This window comes from Juglans regia, chromosome 5 (assembly GCF_001411555.2).
Source record: "Juglans regia cultivar Chandler chromosome 5, Walnut 2.0, whole genome shotgun sequence".
NCBI classification, from domain to species: Eukaryota; Viridiplantae; Streptophyta; class Magnoliopsida; order Fagales; family Juglandaceae; genus Juglans; species Juglans regia.
Window position 1 is genome coordinate 19,122,248 of NC_049905.1, and position 21,741 is coordinate 19,143,988.

Sequence of the window (21,741 nt, forward strand, 5' to 3'; positions counted from 1 at the left end):
TTTTTTTTTTTTTTTTGATAAAGAGCTGAGAATCACCTGTCCACGAGTGACCCCGTCTCGATTTTATTAATAAACTCTCACTTATGGCGGAGGAAAACCGTGGTTACATATCAATACCTGGGATACAATATAATGTTCCGAAACCAGGTATCAAAAAAGCCTAGTTTTTGCTAGCAAAAAAAAAAAACCAAATCCTCACCTGCAAAAAACCGTTAGCCCAACAAACATAGACAATAAAAGCTAACCAAACCAACACAACAACCAAATAGCACATGAGTCTTAACTCTGACAGCACCGCAAAGATGGTAAACCAAGTTTATCCAATCGAAGTAAACCTCGAAGGATCCTAGGCAAATCTCCAACAAAAGTCCATTCCATATTAAGACCAGCTGCCCCACTTCGAGCCAACTAGTCAGCAACTTTGTTACCTTCCCTATAAACGTGCCGAACTACGCAAACCATCGAATCCATAAGAACAAGTGTATCCTCCCAAAAATCTTTCAAATACCATACTCCACATCTTCACCTATTCCACCAAGAGATTACCACTTGAGAATCTAATTCCATAAAATTAATCCCTAAATTTTTACATGCTTTAAGACCATGCATCAGAGCTAACAACTCTGCTCTATTATTAGAACCGAAACCAATATAAGAATTAAAAGCATGAACCAAGTGGCCTTGATCATTTCTAATAAAACCACCCACCCCTGAAGATCCTGGGTTTCCTAGGCTACTACCATCAGTATTCAATTTAAACCACCCTGGAGCAGATTTTTGCCAAGCCACAATTTTTAAAAACTGTCTCACGGGGACTTTTGACGTAATTTGCAATGCATGTAAAATCTGCAATTCATACATAGAACATTTCTCAACCTTTTTCATGTCTTGACTAATTGAGCCCATCCAATTTTTAATAGTATGCCAAACCACACTAACAGATTGAATACGCCCCTCCATACGGGCAATGCATCTTCTACACCAAAGATGCCAACTAATAATCGACGGAAGTAACCCCACAATAATCCCCACTTGAGAATCAGTTGACGCACGTCTAAACCAGGCCGTCACCGTCTCCATCCAAGTATGACCAAGAGGTAGACCAAAAATATTACCACAATAATGCCATATGTCAAAAGCAAACTATCCTCCAAATAGAACATGATTTTGATCATCATACTTACCTACTTCACCGCAATCACAACGAGAAACAATCGGGATCCCAATCCGTCTAAGACTATCATCAACACTCAAAGCTGTATTCCATGCTCTCCACATAAAAACTGAAATTTTAAGAGGCAACAACTTATGCCATATCCAAGGATGCCAATCCAAACTTGAACCTCTTATTCTAATACAATCCCAAGCTAATTTAGTAGAAAAATTACCACTCTCGTGCTTAGTCCAGATCAACATATCAGACCCCTCCTTACAACTGGCCAAAGCCTCAATAATATCATCCACATTATCCTGACCCACTAACGAAACCAAAAGGTCCATATCTCAACTATTATTCAGCATACACTCCTTTACTTTAAACTGCGGACTCCCCACCATCTGGAATTCCTCAAATAAAGGACCCATATCTCTCCATTTATCATACCAAAATAAAATAATCCTCTCCCTCACTCTCCACTTTGAATTATTTAGCACATCAGGAATACTCTTAACTATCATTTTCCAAAACGTCGATCATTTTTTCGTATCAATGAGAGACCAAGGCGAAGAGCCCACATATTTTCCTTTAAAAAAATTTGCCCATAAGGATTTACCTTGAATTAAATTCCATGCAAGCCGCATATGCAATGCTTTTTGTATATCCACTAATTTACGCAAGCCTAGGCCCCCTTCCTTTTCTGGCTTACAAATATTGCCCCATGCCACCCACTTTTTTTACCTTTACCATTTACCTCACCCCAGAAAAATGTACTCATCATACGATTTAAAACTTTAATAATAGATTGAGGAACCTGCAAAACAACAAATAAATGTAAAGCCATACTAGAAAGCATGTGCCGAAGAAGTATTAGACGGCCACCCGAAGAGAGTAGCTTCATTTTCCAGCCACTAATTTTTTTCCAAACTTTGTTAACCATGTCCTCCAAATGCACATGCTTTAGACACCCCAATACAATCGGAACCCCCAGGTATTTAAAGGGAATGGAGCCTTCTGAGAACCCTGTCAATCTTTTTAGAGCTCTCTTACGAGCAACATAAATTTTAGAAGAGAAAAGTATGGCTGTTTTTTCTTTATTAATCATCTGGCCCGACCATATTTCATACTTTTCAAATACCAATAAAAGTTCCCTAACAGATTTCTTACTCTCATTCAAAAAAATCACAATGTCATCTGCATACATAAGATGAGAAATCTGAGGAGTACCTCGAGGTTGGGAGAAATGCCCAATCTTGTTTGCCGCCACACTCTGCTTCAAAAGACGAGAAAGAACTTCCTGAATAATAATAAATAGATAAGGTGATAATGGATCCCCCTGACATAACCCACGACCACCTTGAAAAAAACCTCTCATCGTTCCATTAAGCATTACCGAGTACCAAATATTCAAAATGCAAGCACGAATTAAGTCACAAAAAGAAGGAGGAAATCCAAAACAACGAAAGACCTCCAACAAAAAATTTCAATCTACTCGATCGTATGTTTTAGCCATGTCAACTTTAATCATAATATTTCCTCCATGAGAAACCTTGTTCAAGGAATGAACCATTTCCTGAGTAATACTAATATTCTCAAATATATTCCTCCCAGGTATAAAAGCTCCTTGCTCAAGGGATATCAATTTGGGAAGAAAACCTGCCAGACAATTTACCATAATTTTTGAACAAATTCTATAGAATACCGAACACAGACTTATCGGCCTAAATTTATCAAATCCTGCTGGCACATCTGTCTTCAGAATAAGCACAATAAAAGAAGCCGAATAAAACCTTAAAAGTTTTTTACAGATAAAAAATAGTACTCTTATTCTTCATCTTGATTAATAGGGTTGTTCATACATGTCGGATTGGTCCGAAACCTAAGTAACCGGGTTGACCCAGGAGTTTATCGGCCCGTGTTTCGTCCGATCTGATAACCAAAATTCCCTACCATCCTACACCCGAGCACTAGGTCTAAACACGGAACTCAATTTAGATTTTAAAAAAAAATTACATGATTAACTCGTGTACGTAATTTGAGGATTTGTTTTTTGGTTGATTGTATGTAATCTTTAATAATTTCCTAGTGTGATACTCTTTAGGGATTGTCTTTTGGGTTACAATTACTTACAAGCAAATAATTTACATCATAGTGATTAATCCCCAGTGCATATGCGCCTTTTATTAGAACCATTAATTGCCAAATTGAAAGAGGAGAGAAAGAATGAAAGCAAAAACCAAAAGAATCTACAAATACTATTGTCACTCAACATTAGTAGATATAAAAGGACTCGATCTTAATTGTGCATATAGAGTGTGTGTATATATATATATATATATATATATATATATATATATATATATATATGAATAGTCCAAGAATAGTCCAAAACTGAAATGACTAAACATGCACAACAGTATAACCTTCTGATGTCGAAAACAAGGCACACCCATCCACACACATGTTACCTCCCCACTAGATATGAACAATTTCAAAATGCATAGTGAATGAAAGGTGAGGATATCATGCCATTGTTTCAAAAAATTTGAAGGAGTTTTCTTCCAAATTTGAACCAGCTTACTACTAATTAAAACAGATCTGTTGATTCAAATAGCATGAAGGTAACATCCATTAGACAAGCAAATGTAGGTACTAAGCTTGCCAGGCATCAACATTAATGTCTTCATCTTTTCTCTGTAAAGTCCAAAGAGGCTTCACTAAAGTATTTAATTCCAATTACTACAAGGTACGTTTCCAACAACCCATAACAGCAGGTTTTAAGGAATTGTTAAATCTAGCAGCATTACATGTTAGCCAGAGCAACCAAAGAATTAAAGCAGGACTCTGCTGTGCAATGAGATGAAGTTGGTTTGAACCAGAGAAGAAAGTAGTCCTCCATGAAGTGCATTTAGCTCTCCAAGAATGAGAAATCAGTGATTCTACACCAAAGAGGCTTGAGAAGTGATGCCAAACAGCTCCTGAAACAGAACATTGATACAAGAGATAAGCATCAGATTCAATATCCCCAACAACACATTTGCTGCATTTAGGGGCCATATGAACTCCACACATCTTTAAATATTAGAATCCCAAGGGATCCCATTATGCTTCAACTTCCAGATATAGACTAGCTTTAAAGGGTAGCATGGAGTCCCAAATAAACTCATGCCAAGAGAAGATAGAATGGTGAGGCCTTAATAGCTACTAGGCCGATGAAGAATAAAAAATCCGAGTATCTGATCCTGTTTTTTGCTAAATAGGAGTTTTGCAAACTTCAGAAATCAATGACATCTAATCTTCTTGTAATCTTCTTTTTCAAAAAACATGAATAACGTAAAATGACACAAATTCACTGAATAAAAGGAATGATAATCTTCATATCTCATAGAAGATCAAAATTAAGTGCCAAGAATATAAAGAGTTCCAAAAAAGACTTGGAGACGTTTGGATTCGAAGATGACTTAAGATGATTTGAGATGAGCTGAGATGAGCTGAGATGAATTGTGAATAGTAATGAGATGAGTTGTGAATAGTAGTGAGATTTATGAGTTAAAGTTGCTGAATAGTAGTGAGATGAGTTGAGATGAGCTGAGATGAGCTGAGATCACTTACGAATCCAAACGAGTCCTTAAGTGGAGGGGAAGGAAAAGGGGTGAGTACGTAATGAGTAGTCAATAGTAACAAACTCACAATACATCGAAGATTATATCTTTATTAGAAAAGTAATAACAAAATATACGGAGCCTCAACAAAAACAAAACTTTATTGTTACAATCCACATCAACCTATACTAACCAAATAATAATTATCACAAAAGACACCAATACTAGCTACTAAGATTATGGTCCATTTATTCTTGGATTGCCTCTGTTTGTTCCACTCTGAAGAAACCTTTTTCTGATTAAATGAAGCTCAACTACAACATCTCTCATGTTCATTCGTTCTTTTGGCTGTTCGATTGAACATGCAACTCCAATATGAAAAATCGAAACCAAGAACTCTTGAATTTTGTTTCTTGTTGTAATGTTGTTGTTTTGACCATTATTTCTAGTGCTCTCTTCTTCCCTTTCCTGAAAAAGAATTGGATCTGCAATCTCTACCACTCCTTGAGGCAAAGCCGTCTTGACAAAGGAATGTAGGTTTAGAGCACCCTGAAAAATGTCATCAGTGGGTCTCTTTCCAGTGAACATTTCTAATAGAAGGATCCCATAACTATACATATCACCATCGATTGACACCGCATTTCCCATACCATACTCTGCAATTTGAAACATACACTACATTAGAATACAACATTAGTTTCTCAGGAAAAAAAAAAAAAAGACCATTTATAATAAGAAAGAAAGGATACAAAGGTTTTCTTACCAGGAGCAGCATAACCAAAAGTTCCCCTTAATCCAATGGTGCTGGAATGAGTCGTAGAAGCATCATGGTTGTTTCCAGGAGAGAATCTTGCAATCCCAAAATCACTCACGTGTCCAATCATTTCATTGTCGAGAAGAACATTGCTCGGCTTTAGGTCACAATGAATGATTTGTCTTTGGCAATGGTAATGTAGATATTCCAATGCATTCGCAACATCAATGGCAATATCCAACCTCCTGAAAACATCTAGATTTCTTTGGTCCCGATGCACTTTATCTTCTGTGGCAGTTGGATGCAACCATTCTTCAAGGCTTCCATTGACCATGAACTCATAAACTAGAGCCTTGAAGTCATTACCATGGTAATCAACACTTGAACAAACTGTAAGAACCTTTACAAGATTTCGATGTCTGACGTTTCTCGAGGCTTCACACTCAACAAGAAAGCTTTTGAAAGCTCCATGGCGCATATGGTTGAGGACCTTAACAGCAATTATAGTTCTACTCTCATCAAGAACTCCTTTATAGACTGATCCAAAACCACCCACACCAAGTAAATTTGTTAAAGAGAATCCATCAGTGGCTTTTAGGAGACTTTGGTAGGATATATTCAAAAACAAATTTCCCAAAGAACTTGATATTGACACTTTTTGTTTCTTTCTCAACCATGAAACAAACAAAAAGTATAGCATCGAAGTTACTCCTAGTAGCCCCAAAGCTGTAGATACCAAAGCTGTAGATATTATCAACTTCAAGGTTAAGGTCAATTTTGTATTTCCAGGCTCTTTAAAGTTGCATTTGGGCAAGTGCATCTCAGGAATTCCCCCACATAGTTCATTGTTCCCTGCAACTAAAGCTGAGCTTGAATTCTTGAAAACGCCATCTGGTGGCACTGACCCCCCAAAATTGTTGTATGATATATTTAAGATCTGCAAGGACTTCATATCCACAAGAAGGTCAAGGATTTTTCCCGATAAATTGTTCCGAGAAAGATCTAACACTTGAAGTCCTCTCAGAGAGCTAAAACTTGGCGGAACAGTTCCTTGGAAGAAGTTTCTTCCCATGTATAGAATCTCAAGCTTAATGCAACTGCCAAGACTACTCGGAATTTCACCAGATAACATGTTCCCATCGATATATAATTCACCTAGATTCTTAAGATTTCCAACTTCCATGGGAAGAGGACCCGTAAGACGATTTCCAGACAAGACTAGGCGAATTGATAAGGATGTGAGACCAAAGATCTGTGGGGGTATGGGACCATTGAGATTGTTATCAAAAAGGTTTAGTAAGCACAAAGATTTGCAATTGCCTAGACTTGAGGGGATGCTTCCTCCAAGGTTATTTCTAACTAAAAAAAGTTGAAGTAACAAAGTTAGATTTCCAAGAGAGTGTGGGATGTTGCCTGAAAGATTGTTTCCTGATAGATCCACTAACTTTAACCTATGAAGCCTTCCGATATCAGCTGGAATGTTACCCGACACTTGGTTTTGCTCCAACTTGAGTGTTTCTAAGTTGACAAGATTCAAGATTGCACTCGGAATCATTCCACCTATTTTGTTGTAAGCAATTACAAACGTTTCTAGGGTCAATGACAAGTTACCAATGCATTCGGGTAAGACACCACCAAAACTGTTGTTCTGCATGAGAAAAACACGTAACATGGTGGCATTGGTCAAAGAGCAGATAAAACTCAAGTCATCAGCTTCTTCACTTCCCCCCAAATTGTTGCTAAAAGCAGTAAAGAAGTTAAGCTTATGCAGCTTTTCCAAAGAAGGCACATTTCCAGTAAATTTGTTAGCTCCAATTTGAAGTCTCTCCAAGTTTGAGGCATTGGATATTGAATGAGGTATGGAACCAGTAAATTGGTTATAGGAAATGGATAAGTCCAGGAGATTAGGAAGAGTAGTTACGCCTAACTTCCAAGGAAGATTCCCTCGCAATTGATTAAGTGATACATCAATAACTTTAATAGAAGAGAGATTGAAGATTGATGGAGGGATGGTACCTGAAACCTTATTATTAGCAAGTGCAATAATTGTAAGATTTCTGAGTTGGCCTAGTGCATTCGGAATACTCCCACCCAAATTATTTGAGGTTACATAAAGTTCTTCAAGTGAAGATAAGTTCCCAAGAGATGGAGGAATACTTCCTGTTAGGTTGTTGTTGCCTACATAAAATTGTCGAAGCTTTGACAAGAAGCTAAACTCAGTTGGGATATCTCCAACAAATTGGTTATAAGTAAGTATGATGCCTTCGATGTTAGAGCAATTAGATAAATTGGAAGGAATTTTGCCAACCATCGAATTATTGTGCAAATTTAATATCTTCATTCGATGCAAACGACCTATTTGTGGAGGAATTTCATGTCCGAAGCTATTGTTTTGCAGACGTATAATCCGTAGAAAGCTCAAATTTCCAATGAAAGGAGATATAGAGCCTGTGAGTTTCCGAGATGTCAAGCTCAACTCAATGACCCTCTGGTGCCGATGACCGCATGTAACACCATACCATAGGCAAAAGTGGGTGGTTGCATTCCATGAGCTGGAAACCATGAAAGGATCATGGCTTATTTTGGCCTTGAATTCAAGCAAGGCTAGTCGGTCAGTCTCATTCCCGGCCATGGCATAGGTACTGCAAGAGCTAAAGCACAAAACAAAAACAACACCAAGGATACAAAAAGCAAACCAATAGAATAGAGACGTACTCAAGGCGGGAATTTGCCCCATTATGCTGGGAAAGACCTCAAGGAGATGAAATGAAGAAGGCTAAACTAGTTGTTTCAGCAGCTCAAGGGATTAGAAACAAATTCCAAGAAAGAAAATGGACACCTCCTCTCAATACTTTTCCCCTGACGTATATATAAGATTTTATAGTCATACCATCTTCAGTGCATCTTCTTCAATTATATATGGCATATATGACTGAGTATGAAATAATAATCATTGGTGTATATATTTGCTTGTAAACTTGACATTGATAGGTAATTACTATAATTATGAAAGGCTCTTCAGTCTTCAAGTTAACTCTAATTAATAAGCTAGCAGTGGAGTGGACTGAATCCACCATCCGCCACAAATGGCCTGCATGCATGTTGAATCAATAGTAGGCCGGCCAGGCCGGTCGCCAACATATTATATCAGTTCCCTATATAATTCAATATTAATGGATGTTCTTGTTTTTTGTTTCTGTTGCATTGCATCAGAATTCCTTTTTTATTAATCTTTACTTAACTCCATTTTAAATAAAACATAAACGAGGAGTTGAGATATTGTTGTCTAGTCCTGAATAATCTACTACCAAACTAATTATATTAATTAGGATATTAAGGTGATCAGACACATTTGCTTATTTAATATAATTATTGATGTTAATAAAAATAAACAACAACAAAAATCATGAATATATAAAATCACCACTTGTCTCAAAAAATTAAATTAATAGAAATTAGGTAGATTCCATTACTTGTATTATATTCACGTAGATTATTATATTCTTAAAGAATTCTACTTATTTTTTATAATAAAAATAAATAAATAAATAAAATAAAATAAAAAGTGGCCGGCCACCCCCCGATTGGTATCAGGGTAGTTAATTGGACCATTCAAAGGGATACGCGGCCATGGATTTATGTCATGATCCAGTCCAGATTTTAGCTTTTAGCTTTTTCCTCAAGTTTATTTACTAATTCATGGATCTGTCAATATGTTTCGCACGTTAACTTTTTCATTTAAGTAATGACATACAAAATCTTTTGAATTATGTTAAATTAATTAATATGACTGAGTCAACTCGTTAGTCTACCAAGAATATATATATATATATATATATATATATATATATATATATATAAGAGTCTCTTTTGAATATATATATATATATATATATATATATATATATAAGTAATGACATAAATATATGAAGAAGATTTCTACTAAAAGAGGGTCGGTTTCAACAATAATCAGCTATTGGATATGTCTAATTTCAGTCGGCGAGATTTTAGCTTTTAACTTTCTTATAAGTTTAATTAGCTTCTTTCTTCTTTCTTTCTTCCCTAATTTTCTGATCCTTTTTCCTTAACGGACAACATTAATATATACCAAAGCTTAGGGAGAGTTATAATCTATAGCTAGTAAAATAAATGTTTTACGAAAATCATTTTTACAAATTAGTTTATAGAAAAATAAATATTTTTTTGGTGTTTGATTGTCAATTGATAATAATTTTATAAAAGCACATAATTTTGATGGTTGGTGCTTTTAATCTTTTTAAGTGAATATAACTTTTTTATGATAGATATGGTATTAATGCGTCAGATTATACTTCTAAAATAAGTTTTATATATATATTAAATAGTGTTAAATACAAAATTAGTTTATGTGGCTTGAATTAAAATCAAATTGCTCTTTGTATATTTTAACTAAACTTTTAATAATAATAATAATCAAACTTTGTTTTTGCAAAATTCGGACAAAACTTGGGTATCCGGATTTTTGGATTTCAAAAACCCGGACTCATCCTACTACCAGTCCTGGTCATAACTCAGGTTAATCTTAGAGGCTACCATGCAAGACCTGGATCCGGATGAACAGTCATAATCTTAAATTTTGCCATCCCTAATTACACAAACTAATTAATATATCATATCTAAATTTATTTAAAATATTGACTTATGAAATTACACAAAAAAAGCTTTTATGCATTTTTTTAATTTGTAGAAAATCTTTAAAACTTGATCCACCTTGGTGTCCATCAGTGTGACTAAAGAGACATAAGAAGTGAGTCCAAACAGCTCCTAAGACAAAACATCATACAAGCGAGGAGCATCAGATTCAATGTCCCCAACAATAATTTGCTGTATTTAGAGGCCATTTGAACTCCACACCTTTAAATATCAGTTTCCAAACCCAAGTACCTGATCTTAATAGGAGTTTTGAAAACTTCATACATCATGCTTGATCCCCAAATTCTGCAAGCACCTTCTTTTAATCTTCTTTTTCAAAAAACATGAAAAGCGCCGGATGCAAATGGCATGTAAATGTGACTGATGTGGAGACACTGGATGAGAGAGAAACCGAGCTGATAAGAGAGAGACCGAACTGCTGGAGCTGGTGAGAGAGAAAGATCGAATTGATGAGAGGAAGAGCTGATAAGAGGAAGAATTCATTTTAAATTTGACGTGGCGTAGACGACTGCACGTCAATTGTATTTAACGACTGTATATAGAAGAACTGAATTTTTATATCTCATATAACATCAAAATTAAGTAAATTAAGTGGCAAGAATATAAAGAGTTCCATAAAAGAGTCAAGTCAAAGTGGAGGGGAAGCAAAAAGAACAACTACGTAATGAGTAGTCAATTATAGTAACAAACTCTAAATACGACAAAGATTATATTGGACAAAATCAGCACAATAAAGTAGTATATATATGAAATCCCATCGTAATGTTAAGGAAATGATCTTATATATTAATCTTAACCTATTGTCCAGTGAATAATAAATCTACTACGTACGTACCAAACTAATTATATTAATTAGGATATTAAGGTGATGAGACACATTTGATTATTTAATATTTATTAATGTTAATAAAAATAAACAGAAAAATTAAAGAATACTACTTATTACTAATAATAATAATAAAAAAAATAAAAAAGGTGGCCGGACTGCAGACCTATGAAGGGAAGTTTGAAAAAAAAAATAATATATATTAATTTTTTATAACTTAATAGGATCATATTAATCTTAGTTTGTATTAGCCCCTCTACAAAATTATTTTGATTTTATAGATTAATTTCTTATAAGTTCAATTAGATTCAATACTCGATGATTTTGTTTATTTAAAAGAACGCAAGTAACAACTTTAGACATTCTATTTTTTTTTTTATATATATTTATATGAGTGTCTTTATGTTATTTCAATAATATATTGTTCTCGACATATCATATACTTTTTTAATACATAAGTTGTATTAAAAATATTTTATTTTTATTTTAAATCTTACTATCATATTGTTCTATACCACAGAAAAATTTATTTAGAAATAAAATAAAAAATATGTTATTATAATTTTAACTTTAGACCCCCCAAAAACAAATTTATGATTCCGCCACTGCCGGCCTGGACACCATGATTGGACCATTCAAAGGGATAGGAGGTCACTGGTTATGGATTTATATCATGTCATCCAGTCCAGATTTTAGCTTTTAACTTTCTTTTAAGTTAAATTAGTTTTGGGAGGTTCTTCGTTAGAATCTAGTAAAATAAACATTTTACCAAAATCATTTTTACAAATTAGTTTATACAAAAATATATATATATATATATATATATTTTGGTGTTTAATTGTCATTTGATAATATGTTTCTAAAAGCTGAACTTTTTGTTGGTTGGTGCGTTTAATCTCTTAAGTGAATTTAAATTAATTTTATGATAGATCGAGATATATAAGTTTTTAATGCGTCAAATTATACTTGTAAAATAAGTTTTTATATTAAATAATGTTAAATACAAAATTAGTATATGTGGCTTGAATTAAAATCAAATTCTGCCTCTTTATATATAGGACTATTCATGCGGGCCTGGTTTTCTCTATTCCGGTCCAAAATCCAGGTAATCGCGATTAGGAGAAACTACCAGTTTGTCTTCCACTTTCCTCCCCTGGAATCAGTTAAAAATGCACAAAAATAAATCCAAATCAATCAAAACTTAAGAATATTACTTGAATGAAATTATTTTATAAAGTAAACAATTTCAACCCAAAAATATTGAGAGGCTAGTTTTTTCAATCCAAGAGGAACTTCAGAAACTGATATTAGTAACCATAATAAACAAAGTTATCATTCAACACCTGCTATTCTGTAGCTCCTTTCGCACCATTACTATGATTCAACCATCCATCATTTACGAGCTTGAAAGCTTCATCACGGCACAGAAAAGATGCAAAGAAGTGCTGTCAAATAATAATTGGATTAAGACATTGCAGTTGATATGAAATGACAAAGACATTCAAAAACAATTCAAGCCTGCATCATCTCTATAAAGTCAAAGAGAAGAAATGAAAGTCCATATCTAGCATTACCTTTTTGCCTCCAGTGTAGCATCACATATATATATATGTATGTATGTATCCAAGTATCATCAGTATGCCTAACACAGAGGCAAGAGAATGGAATAAACACTATGGAAGTCTTACCTCTGGAAAGTTGTCTTGTTTGACGTATTTCACAAGTCTGAAAGACAATTTGGAAGTATATTTCACGAATTCATCAAAACATCAAAGATACTCAAATTGTATCTTGTACAAAAATTAGTCTAACGTGAAAATTACATCAAATTAACTATAATTGTCACCTCAAAGAACTGCGAAGGATACACAAAGGAGAAAAGGAGACTGGAAAGCATTCATACGCATACTTGGAGATTAATGACAAGGATGTATGGAAGTCTTCTTCCAATTTCTGACTGAAATTGAGAAGCGAACAGTAAGAAGAAAAAGAGAAATTTCATATTAATAGTCAAGAACAAGATGCAAAAATTTCAAAATCAGAAGAAAAAGAGAAATTTCATATTAATAGTCAAGAACAAGATGCAAAAATTTCAAAATCACAATTTCACAAGTCTGAAAGAAAAAGGTTTTATCCTTAATTTCCTAGATATTCTTTTCAGCAGTTCTGTTAGACCCACATGAAAAGTTGTAAATCTATATACATGTTATGGTTATATATAAAAAAATATATATATCAAACAATACAAAATATCAGAATACCCTGAAAATTGAACAATTCATAAGCATAAGCTATTAGGTGATAATGACACGAAGTCAGGCATTATTAGTTTAACATCCAGTACTGCCTCGTACCTGACTGTATCTGTTGGGATATTCTGAAGGCAAATGTCCCTTCCATATAAGAATTTTCAGCATAAGTAAATGGTGTAATGAGAAAAATGAAGGGCTAGGAATGGGAGTTATGGAGCAAACTACTCTAATGGTTTATAAAATTAAGTGGCCATGGAGCGCTTCAATCAGCCATATAAGCCAAATAACACACATGCACACACCACAAATTTCCCTTTTACGTACTTGTAAAAAATCCCTTTTACTAGTTGAAAAATACAGCCATACAAATACAAATTTCAATCTCCTTTAATCAAGAAAATTGATATTTTTTTCAACTGTGGAAAAGAAGAGTTACCAGAAGCAGAGGATGCGTGGGGAGAAAAGAGATTCAGAAACGGCAGAGTGAGAAATGAGGATCTCCATTAGAGAGAGGGCAATGATGATGTTAGGGTTCAGAGCTCAGACGTTGATGATGACACCACTCGCCTCCACATACTGCTACCTTAAGGCGTGGCTGGTGCGAGAAGTTGGCGGTGGAACGGAGGAGATCGCGAGAGACAAAGAGGAACAGAGAGAGAGAGAGAGAAGAAAAGAGAGAGCTCAGTCTGTTAGGTTTCATCCTGCGAATTTTCTAGAGACAGAGAGAGAGACTCACCGGCTAGGCGAGGCAGCAACGGCGCAGAAGCGGCACAGCGTGGGAAGGGGCGACAATGCACAGGATGAGGGAGAGAGAGAGAGAGACATGAACGAAGTCACAACACAGTATCGCAATGGGGGAGAAGAAATAGGCGAAAATAGTCGCCGAAAAAAGGCTTCACTGTTAAAACAAGTTTTAGCGGCCGTCCAGTATCGCCGTAAAACTTTAAAATCGCCCCAATAAGTTTCGGCGAGTATAATATCGCCGCAACATTCTTATGGCCGTAAAACTATACGGAGACGTTTGGATTCGTAAGTCATATCAGCTCATCTCAACTCATCTCAGCTCATCTCAACTCATCTCACTACTATTCAGCAATTTTAACTCATAAATCTCACTACTATTCACAACTCATCTCATTACTATTCACAATCCATCTCAACTCATCTCAGCTCATCTCAAGTCATCTTCGAATCCAAACGAAATAAGAATTCTGGCAATTCAAGGAACCAGTGACCTGCCAATGCACACAGCAATAATTGGACTCAAATTCGTAAACTGCATTCATATGAGAAAATGGCTTAAATAGAACATTACAGAAATTGAAAACAACTTTCTTGCGTGCACGGACTAGTGCATTATAAATAACTACCCAATAAACATCATGACCCTTAACTCTAAAAAAAATTATATACATAAGCCTCACACTCCTGCACACCACTTAAAAGTATATGAATTTATTCTTTTACCCTCATGTTTCATGAAATATGAAATATGAAATATGAAATATGAGGATAAAAGAGTAAAATCATATATATTTTTAAGTGATGTGCAGAGTGTGAGGCTTACGTGTAGCATAACTCTAACTCTAAACATCTCATTGATAGGGTCTCGACCCAACTTAAATAATAGAAATTGAAAGTGCGAAAATACCCTTAACTAAACAATTAATACCCCTTCCTACGTAGCCCTCACATATCCCCTTAGATTTAGGCTCATAACACAACCTCTCTCTTCAGAAGAACTCGCCCACGAGTTCTGGATACTTCTGTCGCAGCTCATCTATATACACCCAAGTTGTATCTTCTTCGTTTGATCATTTCCAGTGGACTAAGAGTTCGCCTCCAGCTTGGTTCCCTTTCTTCTTTGATCTCCTTGCAATCACCTTCTTTGGTGTGGGAATGTCCCATCTTCCACCATCGATGGTAATCTAGGGCTAGGGTTTATCTGGGTTCCGAGCTTCTTTTTGAGGCAGGATATGTGGAATACCGAGTAGATCTTGGATTCCTGGGGCAGATCTAGCTTGTACTCGACTTTCCCAATTCTTTGAATAATCTGAAAGGGGCCAAAATACTTCGTCAAAATCTTTAAGCTCCTCCTTACTGCTACTGTCATTTGCCGATAGGATCTTAGCCTCAAATAGACCCAATCCCCTACGTTATACTCCCTTTCCATTATGTTTTTATTGGCATAATGTTTCATCCTGGTTTGAGCTTCTTGCATGTTCTCACGCACTAGGGCTTGGATAAAGTCTCGGCTTTTCATCTCCTCTTCGACAGCCTGTATTGCTGTTGACCTTGGCTCATATGGCAAGAGGCGTGGTGGGGCTTGGCCATAGACGACCTCAAAAAGGCTAAGCTTGGTGGATGAGTGCACTGAGGTATTGTATGACCATTCGGCTAAGGCTAGCCATTTGGCCCAATCTTTGGGTCTATCACTGGTAAAGCACCGAAGATATCCCTCTAACCATTTATTCATTGCTTCGGTCTGACCATCCGTTTGAGGATAGTATGCTGAACTCATCAATAGCCTTGTCCCACTCCTACTGAAAATTTCTTTCCAGAATTGGCTAGTAAATACTGCATCTCTGTCACTGACTATGCTCTGTGGTATGTTGTGTAGTTTGAATATATTATCCATGAACTGTTTTGCTACCACTATTGCTGTGTATGGACGTGCTAAAGGAATGAAATGACTGTACTTGCTGAATCTGTCGATTACCACCATGATAATACTATATCCTTTAGACAAGGGCAATCCTTCTATAAAGTTCATACTGATGTCCACCCATGCTCTGTTTGGCACTGGCAGTGGTTGTAGAAGTCCTGCTGGTTTGAGGTTCTCTGTTTTGTTTATTTGGCATATCTCACACTGCTTTATGAAGTTCCCGATGTCTTTGAGCATTCCATGCCAAAAGAACTCTTGTTTGATTCTTACATGTGTTTTCTGAGTTCCTGTATGCCCTCCCATGGGGCTGCTATGATACTATTGTAGCACGAATGCTTGGTAGGGCCTTAGGGTTCCCAAGTGCAATCTGCCTTTGTAAAATAACAGACTTCCACGAATCTGGTACTTGTAAGAGTCTAGGTCACCCTGATGGCAACGGCTGATAAGCTGCTGCAACTGGGGGTCCTAGTTGTATGCTCGTTGGAGCCCTTCCCACCAAGTAGCTTTGACCACACTGATTGCTTTGGCTTCCCCATCGGTGACCAAATTCTCTTTTGGGTCTGAACCTTCATTTTCAGCAGATAGCCTTGATAGTGCATCGATTGCCCTATTTTCCTTCCCACTTCGATATTCTGCACTAAAATCAAAGCCCAATAGCTTGGCAACTCACTTTTGCTGAAACGGAGTTCCAACTCTTTGCTCCAACAGATGTTTCAGTGCCTGTTGGTCCCTTAAAACTGTGCCCCAATAAATAATGTCTCCACTTCCTAATGGCCAGAACAAGAGCCAATAATTCCTTCTCATAAGTTGATAAAAATAGGTTCTTCCCTCATAATGCTTGGCTTAAATAAGCTAAAGGTCTCCCTTCCTGCATTAAAACAACTTCGAGCCCACTTCTCGAAGCATCACACTCCACCACAAAGGGCTTTGAAAAATCTGGTAATCCAAGAACAAGAGGAGTCACCATAGCTGCTTTAAGAGCTGTAAAAGCTTGGGTGGCCTCTTCATTCCAACTAAAAGAGTTCTTCTTCAATAATGCAGTTAAGGGGCTGCAATGCTTCCATAGCCCTTCACAAACTTTCTGTAATAACCTGTCAGGCCTAAAAATCCCCTTCGAGTTTTAGGAGTTTTAGGTATAGGCCATTCTACCATGGCTACAATCTTTAAGGGATCTGCCTTAACCCTTTCTTGTGAAATGACATGGCCTAAATACTCCACTTCTCGACACCCAAAAACATACTTGGAAGCCTTTGCATACAAATGGTGCTGCCTTAAGACTTCCAAGACAGTTTTTAAGTGAACCACATGATCCTCAACAAACTTACTATACACAAGTATATCATCAAAAAACACCAATACAAATTTTCGAAGATAAGATCTAAATATCCTATTCATTAACCCCTGAAAGGTTGATGATGCATTAATGAGCCCAAAGGGCATCACCAAAAACTCATAGTTCCCTTCATGTGTACGAAAGGCAGTTTTAGACACATCTTCAGGTTTCATCCTGATTTGATGCTAGCCCGACCTTAAGTCAAGCTTGGAAAACAGTTCAGCACCATGTAACTCATCTAGCAATTCATCTATATTAGGGATGGGGAACTTATCTTTGATAGTGTCTTTGTTTAGAGCCCGTAGTCTATGCACATGCGCCAGCTCCCATCTGCCTTCCTCACCAAGAGGACTGGTGAAGAATAAGGACTTTGACTAGGTTGAATAACTCCAGCCTTCAGCATCTCCCTAACCAACTTCTCAATCTCTTCTTTCTGGTAGTAGGGGTAACGATAGGGCCTTACACAAGTGGGTTTGGCTGCCTCATGGAGTTGGATCTGATGATCATGACTCCTGGGGGAGGGAGTCCACTTGGTTTAGCAAACACTGTTAGGAAATTGTCCAAAACAGCTTGTATGGCAGGATTTGCTGGAGCAATTCCCTTAGTGTTGTCGGCCTCCATTAATTGCAGCCAAATGCCTCTTCCTTCTACCAGGGTAGTCTTGCTCAATCTTGGTTCCTCCTCCAGTGAGTTCTCTGGTGGCTTCAAACCTTACAGCAATAGTTGTTGCACTTCAATGTGAAACCTCATGCTCAAATCTGCAAAATTCCACTGGATTGTTCCCAAACTCCTTAACCAATCTACCCCCAATACAATATCACACACCGCCCCCCCCTCCCCCCCAAGGTTAACAAGTAAAGATTAGCTAAAATATCACAACTTTGCAGCCTAAGTAATACTGCCTTACAGCAACCCTGGCAAGGAAAGGTTGCTCCATTAGCAACTTGGACTGCCAAGTGGCTCTCTTCCACTGGTAGCCTCATTTTTCTCACTACATTCACATCTATGAAGCTATGTATACTGCCAGTATCAATAAGGACTATAACTGAATTTTTTCCAATTTCTCCCACTAACCTCATAGTCTTTGGTGAGGGAACTCTTGCTATGGCATGTAAAGAGATGACTAGCAGTTCAGCTTGCTGTGCTGTCGAGACAACCACCATGTCACCCTGGTTATAAGTCTTCTCCTCTTCCTCATAAGCTTCCACTCCCAACTCCAACCCCTCTAACAGGTATAATTTAGGTCTGCTACACCTATGTCCTATTAGGTATTTTTTCATCACAATTATAGCATAACCCCTTGTCTCTCCTTTCTTGCATTTGGCTAGGACTCAGTCTTTTTATGGGAAAAGACTAGTGTAACACCCAGACCCAATCAAGATCAATTTTTGATATTTTTTTTTTATTATTTTTTTCACACGTTAACTTCTCCTCACATTTTATTTTTTTTCCCTCTATTTTCTTTTTCACCCTTAAGTCTTCCTCTCGTCCACGACATACATGGTCTTGCACGTCTCTAGTGTATTTTTTTTTCACTCCATGCACACGCACGACTCAGCTTTTCATCCGCACGCACGTCTCCCTCGTCTCTCTAGGGTTTTCACATCACATATATTTGCACAAGTTCTTCATCTCTCGATAAAAACCTAGTTTAGCCGTTCTCTTTTTTCTTTTCCCCCTCTCCTCTTGTTTTCCCACAACCAAAACATAGTTGCTGCCCTCCTCAGCCTCCATCCCCTTGGATTCTCGCACCCCAAGTCATGCAACACCCCAACCGAGGGCCAAGCCGTAACACAACACGGTTTTATTTTCCGTGACGCTGCTGCCCAGACCACGCAAACGTAAGCCTCAACCATCGGACTGTCATAGCCTACATCCTTGTACGTTCGCAACAAACTCCTTCGCACCGCCACCTATATCTCCACGTAAAACCGATGCAACCCGTGCACACATCATCTCCACGGATCGCAGCTCCACCTCGCCGTGCGCCACCTCCACTTGACCATCACTGGAGCTCCGCTCCTCTATCGTACACCACTACACCACCACCATATTGCCGAGGACAACCACCTACATAGGGAATCAAAAACTCCCCTGTTTTAGCCCCCGAAAATAGAGCAATGCTCAGCCGGTGCCCTTGTCGTTCAAAGCCACCACACATGGTGCCAGCACCTCCACGTCGTTACCACCGGCACAGAGAACTCCGACGGTCACTCCACGCCACTCCTATCACGCTGTGTCCCTACTAGTAAGCTCACAGAGTGTCACAGCCTCCTCCCCGTTATTCCATTCTCTATCTCCGTCTCTCTCTTTTTCTACGCGAGGTTTTTCTCTCACTCGTCTCTCTCTCTCTCTCTTCCAGTGCTCCGCCGAGATCACCACTGCTACGTCGCACGCTGCCGCGTGAATTTCTTCCTTGGGTAAGCCCTGCCATGCACGTTTTGTGTTTTACACAGGTTTTGCCAATTTGATTGGTTTTCAAAGAATGGAATGAAATTACTTTAATACCATTTACTACATATTATTTAGATATGGAATTACAGTTTATTTTTAAATGATACCTAATGGTATTAAAGTTCTTTTCTTTTTTAGAGTTAGATTTGAACGAACAATATTGGTGTAATGTTGTTTTTACACGTTAGATATGATTTAGTCTATTTAAAAATAGTTATGGTTTATTTTAAAATATTTTGAGATAATTATATTATCTAGCATTAAACTTTATAGTTTGTTTTCATTAAATAAATAGGTCAGACTTTTAGATGTTTTAGTCAAAGTTATTAAATCAATATTGATGATTTTAAAAAATGACGATTTATAATTTTAGGTTATGAAATTTTAGGTTTTGAGGAATTAAATAGGTTTTTTTAGAAACTTAAGATTAAATATCGAAATATGTGATTAATTAGAAATTTACGAAAATTACGTGATTATTTTATAGGTGATAATTAATTATTGTTCGACATTTTTTGAGAAAAATTCTGAAAAAGCTAAAAAGTCTAGGAAAGCTAGGCTCATATGCTAGACTTTGCATTAAAATAAAATGAGTTGAGGTTATTTTTGAAAAATATACATATTTGGTTATGAAAATAAATTTGAACTACCTCAGTTTTTTGTTCTGCATTACTCATGAGATTCTGTTTAAGAATGAAATGTTTTCTGTCATGACTAGTGCAGACATGAACTTATTTTTGACATTCTGTTTCTGAACTTTGAAAAAGAGAGGGAATATGAAATTTTATGCATAAATTATGTTGTGATATGATTTTGTTCTGTTCTGAAGATTTTTTGTACTCTGATATGATCTGATGTGATTTCTAAAACACCACTGGCATAACATTCTGTTTCTGTTCCGTTCTGACCTTAGCACAGGTGTAAAATTGTGGCCTCTGTTCGGGTTGGTACCAACTTTTCTATTTCTGGTGCACCCACTTTGGAAACAAAGTGGTTTTCTGCGTGGTCTTTCCTATGTGCACACTTGGGACTCTGAGAATGAATAAAGGGAAGATTCACATTTTATTTCTGTTCGGTTAGCTACCGGGGTTTGCACAACCCTACCACGGGGGTTAAATATGGTATTTGTTCTGATATGATAAAATAAGATGTGATGTTTCAGTTTATACTATGCCAAAGGGATTTTGATTATAAATATTTTCAAATTTTCGCTCTGATATTTTTTATAACATGCTCTGACGCTGCATTTTGAAAACAATATTCTGATTCTGCATTCTGAAAGAAAATATTTTTTTCTGTATTCTGAACTCTGTAAATGCTCATGTTTATACACTAGTATATGTCATCTGCTTACTGAGTTGTTGATAACTTACCCCTTATCTCCAAATATTTTTTAGATAATTTTGATGGTTCAGCTGAAGAACAAGAGTAGGAAGTTTTAAGAAGGTGTGACGTCTGTAGTGGAATAAGTGCTCGAGGGTACAAGTGCTTATTTGAGAGTTGTAGTTAGTAAACTGATTTATTTTTGGTTATTTTGATTTGATGTGTTAAGGATAATTTCGAGTTTTGAAGAATTTTTAATTTATGTTATTGAAAATTTCTTGGTTATCCCTATGAAGGAACATAGATATTTGGGTTGATTAAATGGATTAACATTTTATAGAGTTTTTCTGAATTTTATAGTGGTGTCATTGAAGTTGATATTAAGTATTAAGAGTTAACTCTCCGGACCTTCGGGATCGGGGCGTTACAGTATCTTCTAGGAGGATTTGGGTTAGGTTGTGGGTTTGGTGATGGTGCTGGAAGTCTTGGTATTGGATTTGGTCCTGGTAATCTGAGTGGGGCTGGCTTGTGGGTGTTTGGATGTGGACTATGTTGGATGTGTGTTTCGGTAAGGGTATTGTTTCCTACCAACCTCCTCTTCTTGCAATCGAGCCAAACCAAAAACAGCAGAGAGAGAGTATTTGGTTTGAACATGGTAACAATAATCCTCAATTCATCTCTTAA

The 21,741-nt window shown here is 36.7% G+C and overlaps 2 protein-coding genes across 4 annotated transcripts in view; both read right to left on the bottom strand.

Moving 5' to 3' along the window:
* Positions 1-500: 500 nt before the first annotated feature.
* LOC108985919 (probable LRR receptor-like serine/threonine-protein kinase At3g47570) overlaps positions 501-21,741 on the bottom strand; it is a 47,773-nt gene continuing 26,532 nt past the window's right edge. Inside the window, exons 3-10 of the mRNA XM_018958391.1 lie at positions 5,522-6,449; positions 5,022-5,414; positions 3,907-4,134; positions 2,706-2,812; positions 2,384-2,453; positions 1,389-1,478; positions 1,185-1,283; positions 501-526 (exon numbers count right to left, since the gene is read on the bottom strand). Coding sequence (XP_018813936.1) covers positions 501-526; positions 1,185-1,283; positions 1,389-1,478; positions 2,384-2,453; positions 2,706-2,812; positions 3,907-4,134; positions 5,022-5,414; positions 5,522-6,449 — 1,941 coding nt within the window. The remainder of the gene's footprint in view (positions 527-1,184; positions 1,284-1,388; positions 1,479-2,383; positions 2,454-2,705; positions 2,813-3,906; positions 4,135-5,021; positions 5,415-5,521; positions 6,450-21,741) is intronic.
* Positions 12,054-14,159, bottom strand: LOC108985917. 3 transcript variants are annotated; one of them, XM_018958387.2, is made up of 6 exons: positions 14,019-14,145; positions 13,719-13,877; positions 12,877-12,987; positions 12,719-12,755; positions 12,374-12,475; positions 12,054-12,183 (listed from the first exon to the last, which is right to left on the bottom strand). In XM_018958387.2, exons 2-5 carry the CDS (start codon positions 13,784-13,786, stop codon positions 12,377-12,379), a joined length of 315 nt encoding a protein of 104 aa, XP_018813932.1. In that variant the 5' UTR covers positions 13,787-13,877; positions 14,019-14,145; the 3' UTR covers positions 12,054-12,183; positions 12,374-12,376. The 3 variants fall into 3 exon arrangements, with proteins under 3 accessions (XP_018813932.1, XP_035545812.1, XP_018813933.1); XM_035689919.1 differs by lacking the exon at positions 14,019-14,145 and having other exon boundaries at positions 13,719-14,012; XM_018958388.2 differs by lacking the exon at positions 12,054-12,183 and having other exon boundaries at positions 12,223-12,475; positions 14,019-14,159.

Excerpts from the sequence above, each read along its gene's own strand:
- LOC108985917 (XM_018958387.2), bottom strand. The coding sequence starts at position 13,786 with ATGGAGATCCTCATTTCTCACTCTGCCGTTTCTGAATCTCTTTTCTCC. Across the intron at positions 12,756-12,876 it reads ATCCTTCGCAGTTCTTTGAG|ACTTGTGAAATACGTCAAAC; the intron begins GTGACAATTATA and ends ATTGTCTTTCAG. Across the intron at positions 12,476-12,718 it reads AACAAGACAACTTTCCAGAG|CACTTCTTTGCATCTTTTCT; the intron begins GTAAGACTTCCA and ends ATTATTTGACAG.